This window comes from Peromyscus leucopus, chromosome 6 (assembly GCF_004664715.2).
Source record: "Peromyscus leucopus breed LL Stock chromosome 6, UCI_PerLeu_2.1, whole genome shotgun sequence".
Taxonomy (NCBI): Eukaryota; Metazoa; Chordata; class Mammalia; order Rodentia; family Cricetidae; genus Peromyscus; species Peromyscus leucopus.
This window is the reverse complement of record NC_051068.1, coordinates 98,363,028-98,375,129: the sequence shown is the minus strand read 5'-3', so window position 1 is coordinate 98,375,129 and position 12,102 is coordinate 98,363,028. Positions and strand designations below refer to the sequence as shown.

The 12,102-nt window shown below is 35.9% G+C and overlaps 1 protein-coding gene across 1 annotated transcript in view; it reads right to left on the bottom strand.

The window, feature by feature from the left end:
* Ndst4 (N-deacetylase and N-sulfotransferase 4) overlaps positions 1-12,102 on the bottom strand; it is a 307,351-nt gene that overhangs the window by 23,186 nt on the left and 272,063 nt on the right. The window contains exon 8 of the mRNA XM_028859117.2: positions 8,276-8,372. Within this exon, the coding sequence (XP_028714950.1) occupies positions 8,276-8,372 (97 nt within the window). The remainder of the gene's footprint in view (positions 1-8,275; positions 8,373-12,102) is intronic.

Below are 12,102 nucleotides of genomic sequence, written 5' to 3'. Positions count from 1 at the left end.
ATTTATCTAAGTATCTTATTTAATGTTGCTACATAGCCAAAGTAAAGTGGATGAGGTAGAAGTGCAGAAAGCTGTGTTTCAGTTTCCTTCTGGAGTGCCACAGGCATAGAGAGCCTCTCTATTTTTGGCACCTAAATCTGGTGAATCATTGTTGATGTTTAATTTCAATCAATTAGATAAAAAAATACTTAATACAAGTCAATACTTTATTCATTATATGACATAGGAGTGATGATTGGTGATAATTCTTGATCAGAAAACCACATGTGTTTACCTTAATAAATTTGAAGTTCACCTGTGTACTTGAGTCTAGTACATAAGTAATAGAAGGATTGAACAAAGGCTTGAGTAGCTAAAGACACTAATAAATAGCAGACCTAAGGGGTCCATCACTTTACACGGAAATTTATTAAGCATGTGGCTTTTGATTGGTTGAATCAAATAAGGAACAAAACTCTCCTTAAATGACAAGTAGATGGTATTTAAGCAATGATAAATACTCTTGCAGGTTTTAATTTCTTGAGTCTTCTTTTTATAAATATCCTTTAATTAATTAATTAATTAATCCTCTGAATAAACAAAATTATAGGGAACAGCCATTCTGCCTCTTGAATGACAGGTCAAAGACTCTAACGACTATGTGCTGTGGGATGGTCTGTATGTTAAATGTGTTGCTCTGATTGGTCAATAAATAAAACACTGATTGGCCAATGGCCAGGCAGGAAGTAGGTGGGACAAGGAAAGAGGAGAATTCTGGGAAGCGGAAGGCTGAGGCAGAGAGACACTGCCAGCTGCCGCCATGACAGCAGCATGTGAAGACACCGGTAAGCCACCAGCCACGTGGCAAGGTATAGATTTATGAAAATGGATTAATTTAAGCTATAAGAACAGTTAGCAAGAAGCCTGCCACGGCCATACAGTTTGTAAGCAATATAAGTCTCTGTGTTGACTTGGTTGGGTCTGAGCAGCTGTGGAACTGGCGGGTGACAAAGATTTGTCCTGACTGTGGGCAAGGCAGGAAAACTCTAGCTACAACTATGTATGGATGTCTTATGCATGGAGCTCTCAGGCAAGATATCTCTTCCTTGGCATATGTTTTAGGCAACCTTCACACTACAGTGGTTAGGTTTTTGTTTGTTTGTCTTAATAAAATTTAAATAAAAAAAAACTAAAGCAGAAACTGAGTGCAAGTTAGAGACATCTGGAAAAGGGAACCTCAACTAAGAAAATACTTTTGCCAAGTTGGGCCCGTATGCTAGGTTAAGGGGAATTTTCTTGTATAATGTTGGTATGGGAGGGCCTTGCTCCCCTTGGGGAAGTAGTGTGGGAAGTAAGACATAAAAAAAAAAAACCAACAGATAAATGTGAGCTTGGAAGCAAGCCAGTAACCAGCATACATCCCTTGGTTTCTCCTTCAGGTCTCGACTCCAGGTTTATGCCTTGAGTTCCTGCCCTCAGTGATAGACTGTGATCTGGGCATGTAAGTAATAAAACATTTTCTTCCAAGTTGGTTTGGGTCATGATCCTTATCACAGGAATAGAACACAAACTAGGACACAAGAAACTTTTCTTTCTTTCCTTCCTTCCTTCCTTCCTTCCTTCCTTCCTTCCTTCCTTCCTTCCTTCCTTCCTTCCTTCCTTCCTTCCTTCCTTCCTTCCTTCCTTCCAGTGTGTCTTGCCAGGCTAGTTATATATTACTCAGAATGCAGAGCTGGATAAAATTGATGATTTCTTTTCTCTTCCAGTAACATGCAGAGCATCATTCAGACTCATGTAAGCCAACCAGAATGGATGAAGCTTATTTCTGCATGCTCTATGACTCAAGCATGTGGTATCTTTAGCAATGGAGTTTTGTTATCAAGTTCTATAAGGTAACCAAGAATATTGGCAATGGCTTGTAATGTTTGGTTGATGAGACCTTACTTTCCAATAGCTCCAAAAATGGTATTTCTTTGCAGTTTTTGACAATGGCTATTTTCAGCCTATGTTGCCTAGTAGGGATTTGATTGCCTTATTCTAGGATAACTACATGTAAACTTTTTTCCTATATGCATGTATTTAGGAAGTTTCTAAAGCAATGGGTTTCTATATGACTTTTTTGAAAGGTATTTTATGCTATTTATCTCAACCAGTCTTTTCTCTTCCACCTTGCCCCCCTCTTGATCTAACTCTTCCTGTTTTATTATTCTCTTTTGATCCTTTTTACCACTGTAGTCTATCTACGCACTCCTGAAAGCTTCCCTCACATGACCTCTATATGTATTCCAAAGAAACCCATATATTTGAATATTCAAAGGTATTGTTTGCTTATTTCATTCTCAATATGTTTGTTATTTATATATAGAAAAATACCAAATATTGTATCATAATTTTTTTTTGCATTCTACTACTTTTCTGAATGTATTTATAAACCACAGTTTTCTTCTGGAGTCTCTATGTTGAAATCCATGTGCAAAATAAGGATATTGTGACTTCTTTCTTTACTATTTGTATCCCCTTTATGCCTTAATTTATCTTATTGATCTAGCTAAGACTTCAAATATTATATAGAACAGGCATAGGGGTAGAGTGGACATCCTTATTTTTTCCTGATTTTAATGAAAATGCTTTGAACTTTTTCTTATTTAAAAAGATATTGGCTGTGGGTTAGTTGTGGTCAAATACATTTAAGATTTATTTATATAGAGAAATCCCTGCATCTCTGGGATGAAACCGAATGATCATTATAGATAACCTTATTGCTGTGTTTGCAATTGAGTTTGCAAGTATTATACTGAGAGGCTTTACATCTATGTTCAGCAGCCAGACTGACTTTTAATTTCCCATTTTAAGTGAATCTTTGTCAAATTTTTGTACCAATGTGTTACTGGCTTTGTAAAAAAAATGTAGAAGTGTTCTTTCATTTTTTTATTTTATGAAATAGTTTGAGAAGTATTAGTGTAAGTTCTTCCCTTAGTTTTGATAGAATTATGTATGAAATCCATCTGACCCTTGAATTTTTCAGTTGAGAATTTTTTAATTACCACTTCTATCATATTGAATATTATGGGTATATTTAAATAATTTATTTTATCTTTATTTAGCTTGGTAGGATACACACATACATATATAATGTCTATATGACACATATCATATACATAGGTATATATTATATGTGTTTGTAGGTATGCATTTCTTTAAGATTTCCCTGTTTGTTGAAATATAGATTTTTAAAATATGTCCTCATGATTCTTTGAATTTTCTCATGCTTTGTGGAAGTCTTTCCCTTTTCAAAAACAATTTTGTTAAGTTGGATCTTTTCCTATTTATTTTGGTGAATTTGACTAAATTTTTGTCAATCCTATAATTCTTTTTAAAGCATCAACTCTTTATTTCATTTATTCTTTGTAATGTTTTATTTCTATTTTTATTGATTGTAGCCGTGATTTTGATTATATCTTCTCTCCTACTTTATGGGGTTGTTGTTTTAGTTTTGTCAGACATTAAGATGCATCATTAAATTTCTGACTTGAGAGTTCTCATATGTTCTGATATAGGCCCATAGTACTATGAGCTTTGTTGTATCTCATATATTTTAGTATGTTAAGTTTTCATTTTCATTAAATTCTAGGAATTTTTAAAAATTCCTTCTAGATTGTATCAATTCCTTGACACAAATATAGTTAACATTCAAGAGGGTGTTTTTGGTTTTATGAGTTCAGGTTGTTTCTGTCATTTCTATTGCTGTTAATCCTTAGTTTTATTTCAGCGTGGTCAGACAGAATGCATGTTGTTATTTCAATTTTCTTACATGTGTTGTAAGTCCTTACAAGTCCTTGTTTTATGTCCTAAAATGTGTTCAATTTTGGAGAAGGTAGATGGGTTGCTGAAAATAATGTGTATTCTTTAGTGTTTAGGTGAAATGGTCTGTAGATATCTGTGAGATTCACTTGACTTATGAAGTCAACAAATTCCAGAGATTTTCCCTGCCAGGGGAGACTTGTTCCAAGCTCCTTGGCCACACTGCTGAAGATAAAAAGGCTGTATTTTATAAACAGAAGACATAGGACAGAGGCAGTAACTTCAAATGCCAGACAAACAGAAGAAATCCATAACTAACCCTGCTATGGAGTAGTACCTTCCTGAACATAGTGACTTCCTAAATATTTGATAATTTGACATAAACCTTTAAAACCAGAAGGCTTTTAAAGACATATTTACAAGTCCTAAAACTCACAACTATCAACCCAGACTATCATACCCAGCAAAACTATCCATTAAAATTGGGAGAGAAGCTGGGCAGTGGTGGTGCATGCCTTCAATACCAGTGCTCAGGAGGCAGAGGCAGGTGGATCTCTATGAATTTGAGGCCAGCCTGGTCTACATAGTGAGTCCCAGGACAGGCTCCAAAGCTACACAGAGAAACCATCTTGAAAAAACAAAACAACAACAAAAAAATGAAAGAGAAATAAGTGAAAACCAAATAAAGGAATTTGTGACTGCTATGCTTGCTCAACAGATAATACTAGAAGGAATATGTCAATCTGAATAGGAGAAACACACCAAGAAGTCATAGACAAACAAAGGCAATGTGGACTGGTTGTTGGTCACAAAGACAGCGAGGGCAACTGGAGTGTCTCAGTCAGGCTATTGCCAGGGCTCTAGGTGTACATGTTATAGTGTGGTGGCTGGAGAGTCCCTAGTGGGGAGCAATCTTGAATCTGGGTCTTCATACCCAGTGAGCATGCTTCCTAGTCGTCTGTCTTTCATTGTCTAATTGTTTTCATGCTGAATAGTGATGACTGACATAGTAAAAATAAAAACAGATGGAATTCTGGGTTTCCAGTTCTAGACACCAGCATCTAGAAGGAGTCCAGGTAGTGACTCCAGAGGCTATATACTGTGGTTTCTAGAACTCAAAGCTTAGATACCACAACACTAGCTACACAGTTCAGAGCTACTGACTTTGAAAGCTCACTGTTTGGTTATTCAGCTACCAGGATGTGGCAAAAAACGTTTCAATCCATGTCTGGCAGCAGATACTTTTTAAACTACAAAAATGGTGGAAATATTAGAAAGCAACTGGAGAGAAGATATAAGACCTGAGAAGAGAAAGCTACAAAGAACCATATCACTGAAACAGTGAGCTTTGTTGTCTTGACGTTCCAGAGGGCTTCAAATGTGGAGGATCCTGCCATTGGAAGCTGTGGCCTACAGCTGCAGAGCACATAACTCCTGACTTTAAAGGTTCACAGCTTCCTCAGATCTGAGCACCTACAGTTGTTGGTTTCCAGCTGTGAAAGCTTAAAGCTATGAATCTCCATTGCTGAGTGTCTAGAACTATAATTTCAGAGATATGCAGGTGTGGTACACAGGATCTTACATCTGCTGGCCCTGGGAAAACTTCCTCTTATTTCTATCCTAGTGTAGCCCAAGCCAACTGTTTTTGAAAGAATTTCAAAGAGAAAAAATCCTTAGGCAAATCTAATATTCATTTGAATGTTTATTATTTAAGAAACAATCACTAACATAAATCAGTGGAGAAAGAGAGTGAGAGTGAGATGGTTAAGAACTGAGCTTGACTTGATAAGAAGTTAAATGCCAGCCAGAAGAAACATCTCAAACACAGTAGAAAATACAGCTATTAAAGTTATGAGAAGAGTCTCAAAGAATTAATCTGATTTGCTCCTGAAAACAATAGATCACAAAGGAGAAAATGTGAAAATGTGAGAGGAAGAACCACACATTCCAGAGAAAAGTGAATTAGAGGCAGACTGGAAAATGGAAGGGAACATGAAATCCAGGGGTTCCTTAATTGTGTTTTCAGATTACAAAAAAATTAAATAATGATGAGGAAAACTAGAGGGAAGGGGTGCAAAGAGGTTTGATTTTTTTAAGACCTACAAGAGAACTGAGAAAATTGATAGCTTACTATGTGTTAGGGGTTGAGCATGGTTGGATCAGGGAACAGATAAATGAATGCTTTAAAGTTATTGCTGAATATCCAATAATAGATATTTTATGACCTCACTCAGAATAAATTTTTTTAATCATTCAATGACTGTGAAATTGTACGGAGATAGGTCTGCCTTTGTGATCTGAGCCCTATACCTTCATGCCAACAGTATCTGGAAGATGTGAAGTGTCCTCTTGTTCCCCTGGTAGCAGAGAAAATGCACTCTACTAGGAACAAGATATCTATGGCTTGATGTTCTTTATCAACCATGAATTCTATGTCTGCTGCCATGAAATGCTTTTATTTTTGTCCTCTGTTTTTATCATTCTTGTCAACCATTTGTTGCACAATCCCTTTGGTGCACTTAGTGGAACTGGAGAAAAGGATTTTGTCTTAGTAACAACCAAGAAAATCTATTTTTACACAAACAACCTTTACTTTTAACGTGCCAGACTAAGCCAGGCAAATTATGAGAAATTAATACTGAATAAATGGCACTTCAAATGATCTGCTAAGTGTGACACTATTGGAAATCCTCTTTCACACTAGTAATAATGCTTCCAAGTGTGAAGGTGCAGAACTGTCTAGAGGAGGCTAGAGAGATAGTGTGAGCTGCCTGAAGTCCCAGGCTCCACTGTCTTGGTCCATTGTCATTCCCTGCCTGATCTCAGCAGAGGATCCCATCTAGGATTCAGTAGTGGGAAAATGGGACTTTCTTCTAGTCTCACAACAACTGTAAAAAGCAGATTTTTTAAGGCCAATTTTTGTACTGCATATTTATTATAAGGGGTGGCTGCATCATCAGGGGTCACTGGAATTTGAGTGTGCCCAAAGGTGGGTAGTTACAGGATATTGGTGACTTCCCTTCAGGAGATTTGCAATCTCTTGACAGCAGTGGATGTTTTACTAATATCAAAAACAGGCATCTATCGTTGGATTTTTCAAATTATTAGAACAATTTTTATATTAAAAAATATATCCATGCCATGTGAATATAGATGTGCAATTCCTGTGTTTTAACTTCTTATTTTATTTGAGAAAGTTAAAACAAAAAGAAACAACAACAAAAAACAAAAAAAACAGCTAAAAGCTTTATCATTGCCACATGACTAGGCCACATATTAAAATCTAAAGGCATAACATATTGGTTTTATAAATATAAACAATAAGGAGGAAGATTTATAGTTAATAACGTGTGGTTTTGTAGCATAACTAAGCAGTAATAATATTCAATGACAAATGATAGAGAGTCTGTCTTTAAATTAAATTTTTAACAAAATTTTACAACATAGGGATGTTTTATTTCTTTGCTATTTATTCTCAAGTTCGCAGTGCTGTAGGGAGTTGGCAGGAAATTAATGCACATTTTAAACAACAAAAACATGATATATCTGAAAATATGTGTTGCTTGTCTACCCTCCCTGCACATGTGTTAATTCGCTGTTGTAACACAATTCATATTCCTAGAGGAAGAAAAGATTTCAACAACCAGTATCTAATAGTCTAGAAGTTTTACCTGTAACCTTTAAAATGATCTACTTGCTTGTATTACAAATGTCTTCATTGTGGCTTATTTATTGTGAATGTTTGCTTTGTGTTATGGTTTGGGCTCTCCCTGACGAGGGTGCTTCAAGTCCAAGTAGTGAATTCAAGATACAGCAACTCAATAAAAACTTTAATTAATCAGGATATAAGCAAAGTATATAAAACTGTCACACACTGAAGAAAGTATAAAATATTCTAATTGAAAGTGTCATCTCATTGGTGAAATACTTTCATTCTCTTTTACTACATCCTTACACAGTTGTCCTTCAGTGCACAAGAAAATACCAAGGGAGAACAGCCTGGGGAGATTGGGGCATAGCAGAAAACAACTGTACTGCACGTTAATACTTAATGATTTTTTTAACAACACATATATAAAATAATTTGTGAGTAATAACAACCATAGTTCTGAACAGAAATCAATGCAATGCTGATGTACAGTGTAAAAACAGTCTGAGTCTGAACCATAAGTTACCTTTTCATAACTTAACTCAGGGATTAATTAGGCAAAGCCACAAAAAGTATAAAACAGGGAAACTGTGAAACTTAAACTCAAAAATATCAAAACTTTGATACATATGTAAAACTTTTTTAAACTCCATATCAAAAGCATTTAAAGTTTAAGTCTAATAAATGGCAACATCAGGATCTTTTCGAGGCTTGTAGGATAAAAGGTGAGGAGGTACAGCAGTTCAGCAATAAACTTGCATAGGTCACAAAACAAGATTCGATGCTGTTAGGACACAAGAACTTAATAATGACAGCAAGTCCAGAAGCATCCTTGCCTAGGCTTACCTGTTTTCTGAGGCCCAATGACAAGGAATTTTGGTAAATGATCACAAGTTTTCTCCCTGGACCAGATGTCTTTGTGTCGTTTATCATCACATGGATTCTGCAGGAAAGAATAATACACCTTACTGAATACTGAATCCTGGCTGCTATGTCCTAACAACGTTTCAAGTAAGACAGGGTGAGATTCTTGCTTGATCTCCTAGATCTGGGCATCACAATCCCATTCTGTTTCTTTGATTCTCAAATACTTTCCTGGCGCAGTGATTGGCTGGTTCCCCTACCCAAGGCTGCATAGAGCACAGCCTCAAATCAGTCTTGCTGTGATGTGCGTGTTATCAGTGACAGATAATAATGGGAGATTCTGCTCTATCTGTAGTTTGTGTTTTATGTCTGTGCATCAAAGAGGTTTTAACTTGACTGAGCCTCACTTGACTGTAGTTTCCCAGTTTCTTTTCTTTTTCTTTTTTTTCAACATTGAAATATCTGTATGTTAGAGGCTGGGTACATTATTTTCAATACACGATGACTTTCTTTGGGAAATGTTTCTGAAGGTAATACCTGTTAGATGTATTGTTTTGAATTATGATTCTTCCTACCACTTTGACAAATACAGGTTAAAAAAAAAACAAACATAGTTTCCAATATTACATTCTTTCTAGGAGAGAGTAGACATTTATCCAATTAATGATGCTAGATCTGTCGTTAAATGTTTACACAAATGAGTCTCCATTTTTCAATTAGAGAATGCAAAACTGAAACCTTTTATGTCATTTCAACACTTATTAGTTAATTTGTTTAATCTCACTGATTTAAATTTTCATTTTAAAAAATAAACAGGTAAAAGTATTAAAATGGAGAATATTATTTCAAGGAAATGTTTTTTTTTCTTTAAAAATTCATTTATTTATTTGTGACATGGCTGGCCTCAAACTTTTGTGCTAAAGTGCTCTTCCTGTTTTAACCCCCCAAATACTTGGAATTACAAATATATGTCACTATACCTTTAAATTTTTTTATATGTTTAAATTTAAACATTTATAATTCATTTGGTAAAAATATTTTTTCTCCAAATAACATTTTGGCATATTTAAAAAAAAATGGTTCAAGCTAATTCCTCATATAATCTAGAGGTCTCACAAAACATCTCAATGGCCCATTGGCATAATGTTCATTGCACCAGAAAAAAATCAAGAGGACACTCTGGGTGCCTGGCTAAGAAAAATGCACTCCAGAGGAAGAAAACACAGGTAGCCATACACACCTGTGATCTTCAGTGGCAGAAGTGGAGTTAGAAAGATTATGAGTTCAAGACTAGCTGGGAAAATGAAGACACTGACTCAAAATCAGTCCAAACCAACATAAAGACATTATGGAGTTCAAGCATGCCTAATTCAAAGAGTTTGATACACTTGTAAGTTTTAGAAGTGGCCAGGCAGTGGTGGCGCACGCCTTTAATCCCAGCACTCAGGAGGCAGAGCCAGGCGGATCTCTGTGAGTTCAAGTCCAGTCTGGTCTACAGAGTGAGATCCAGGACAGTACCAAAGCTACACAGAGAAACCCTGTCTCAAAAAAAAAAAAAAAAGTGTAGACTTCTGAAGAATGCTGGGGCATCCTGTCCACCGCAAAGGTGAATTTTACCTCATCAACCCTTACTGCTAAAATGAAAGCAGAGTGCTTGATCAGTTACTTTGGGGTTTGGAGGCAGCAAGATTTATAGAAATCTTTGAATGTGGCCCTAGAGCAAAGAAGAGGCTTCAGCTATGTATCCCAGATGACTCCTGACACTGTGGCATCAATTGCCACATGACGTCTGGCAAGCCACTGAAATGAGACCCAATGCATGTCACACCCCACTAAGTGCTTATGGCCGTCTGCCATTTGAATGCAGTACTACCTAACCCATCCATGCTAGGATTTTGTCTTGTACATAAGTACTCTGATAAGTGGTAAGTACGTAAGCACTCTCATAAACACTGTGAACTCACACTTTCAATTGCCTGTTGTACCCTGAGAACAGTTTAGTGGTAGTCACCCACTACCTCTCACTCTTGCAAACTTTCTTCCCTATTTTGCTCCATTACTTCTGAGCCTTGGGAGGAGAACTGATACATAGATGTCACATTTTTGGCTAAAGACCAATAATTCGTAAAGACAATTGAAGTATGTGATAATTTACTTTGGAAAAGTCTAATAAATTCATCCATAGAAAACTCCAAAAATTGAGTGAAGTGCAAGCTGTTAAAGTCAAAATTCCTTCTTTTAAAATGTAAAAAGAACAGACATTTCATTTTACATTGACTATCATCTATTTCTTACAATATTTCCCTTCATTATTAAATCTTCTACCCTCCACAGTCTAGGCTTAGCTTAACTCTCTAGCCATGTTTTTCACAGTGTCAAAGAAGACTGAGCTTTCATCTTTTTTATTTTGTATTTTTATTTAATAATGGAGAAATCCTTGTTTTGCTCAGTACACAGGTCTCCAAACTAGAGATTATATTTCACAACCTCTCTTGAATCTGCTTTCTGGTGAAAAAGTCTTAAACAATTGAAAGTGAGACAAATGACATGAAGTATCTTTTTAAGATAAAAGCCACTATCTCTGTGTGTTTCCATGTTGCAGTTATTGTTGGCTATAAAATGGCTATAACTGAAAAATGAGTTTGTCTTGTACTCAGAGGTGGAAACCATAGGTAGAAGAACTTACCAGCCCAAGGCATTAGATTACTATATGGAACAGAGATATCTGTTTCCTACAATGCTCCCCTTAGTATAGTTAGAGGAGTGAGAATCACATTTCTATCATGTTTCAAACAAGGTATATTTTAATGTCACTGTACAACCTCATCCACAATCTAATGCAATGTGTTTCAAAGTTCTTTTCTGTAAAAAAAAAAAAAAAAAAAAAAAAAAAAAAAAAAAAAAAGGAGCTTGTGACAGAACGTGGATCAATACACTCCTTTTTTCAACTAGAATATTTTGCTGTGAGGTATACTAACAACAGCTGAGCCAACCAGTGTTCTTTAGGGGATATAGTCAAGTTGCCCTTTGCATATGCTTCTTCTCTCATTAGTACACCAGCTACAGATGGGTTAAGCCTTCTCATGGACCACACTGAGCAGTGTTGTCTGAATTAAGATTGCTCAGACCACCTAGTGCATCAGTCACACTCCATTCTCTATCATAGAAATATGAGAGTCTGCTTCAGAATCTTTGAATAATTTATTTTCTCATTCAATGCCAAAATTTTCAACCAATTCATAGTCAAGTTTTGTCATTTTTTTATGGCTTATGCTAATACCCACTGCAAACTTCTCTCAGCCCAGTCAGCAAGAGCATGAGCCCAAGGGGCTTACCATGCTTTAATTAATGTTCTTAAATCCCTGGACCCTAGTTTCTTTATTTGTAAAACAATGATTAATAGTTTCTACCACATATGTTTTTTTTGTTACTGGTTTAAAAACAATAAAATCATGCTGTATATAAGAAAATGCTTATTATTATATTTCATACCAGCCTTTTCTTTCCTTTTGCCCTATTAGGAATACAGCTTGAACAAAGGAGTTTAATTTAACCAATAGATATGTAATGAGCAACTATCAATGGGTCTATTGCCTTCCCTTATGAACATAGACAATTCTCCCTCCTGCTTTGTCTATGATACTTTTGTGTCATACTTTCTTCATATTTCAACACCTAAAATTATTTTGTTCATGCTTCCAGTAATTTTATACAGTTTACCAGAAGTCCATCTGCAAGACTGTGAGTTCTCTGAGAGTGATGCCTCCTCCATCTGTGTCCCTCATTGCTACATGAGATGCTTAATCAAT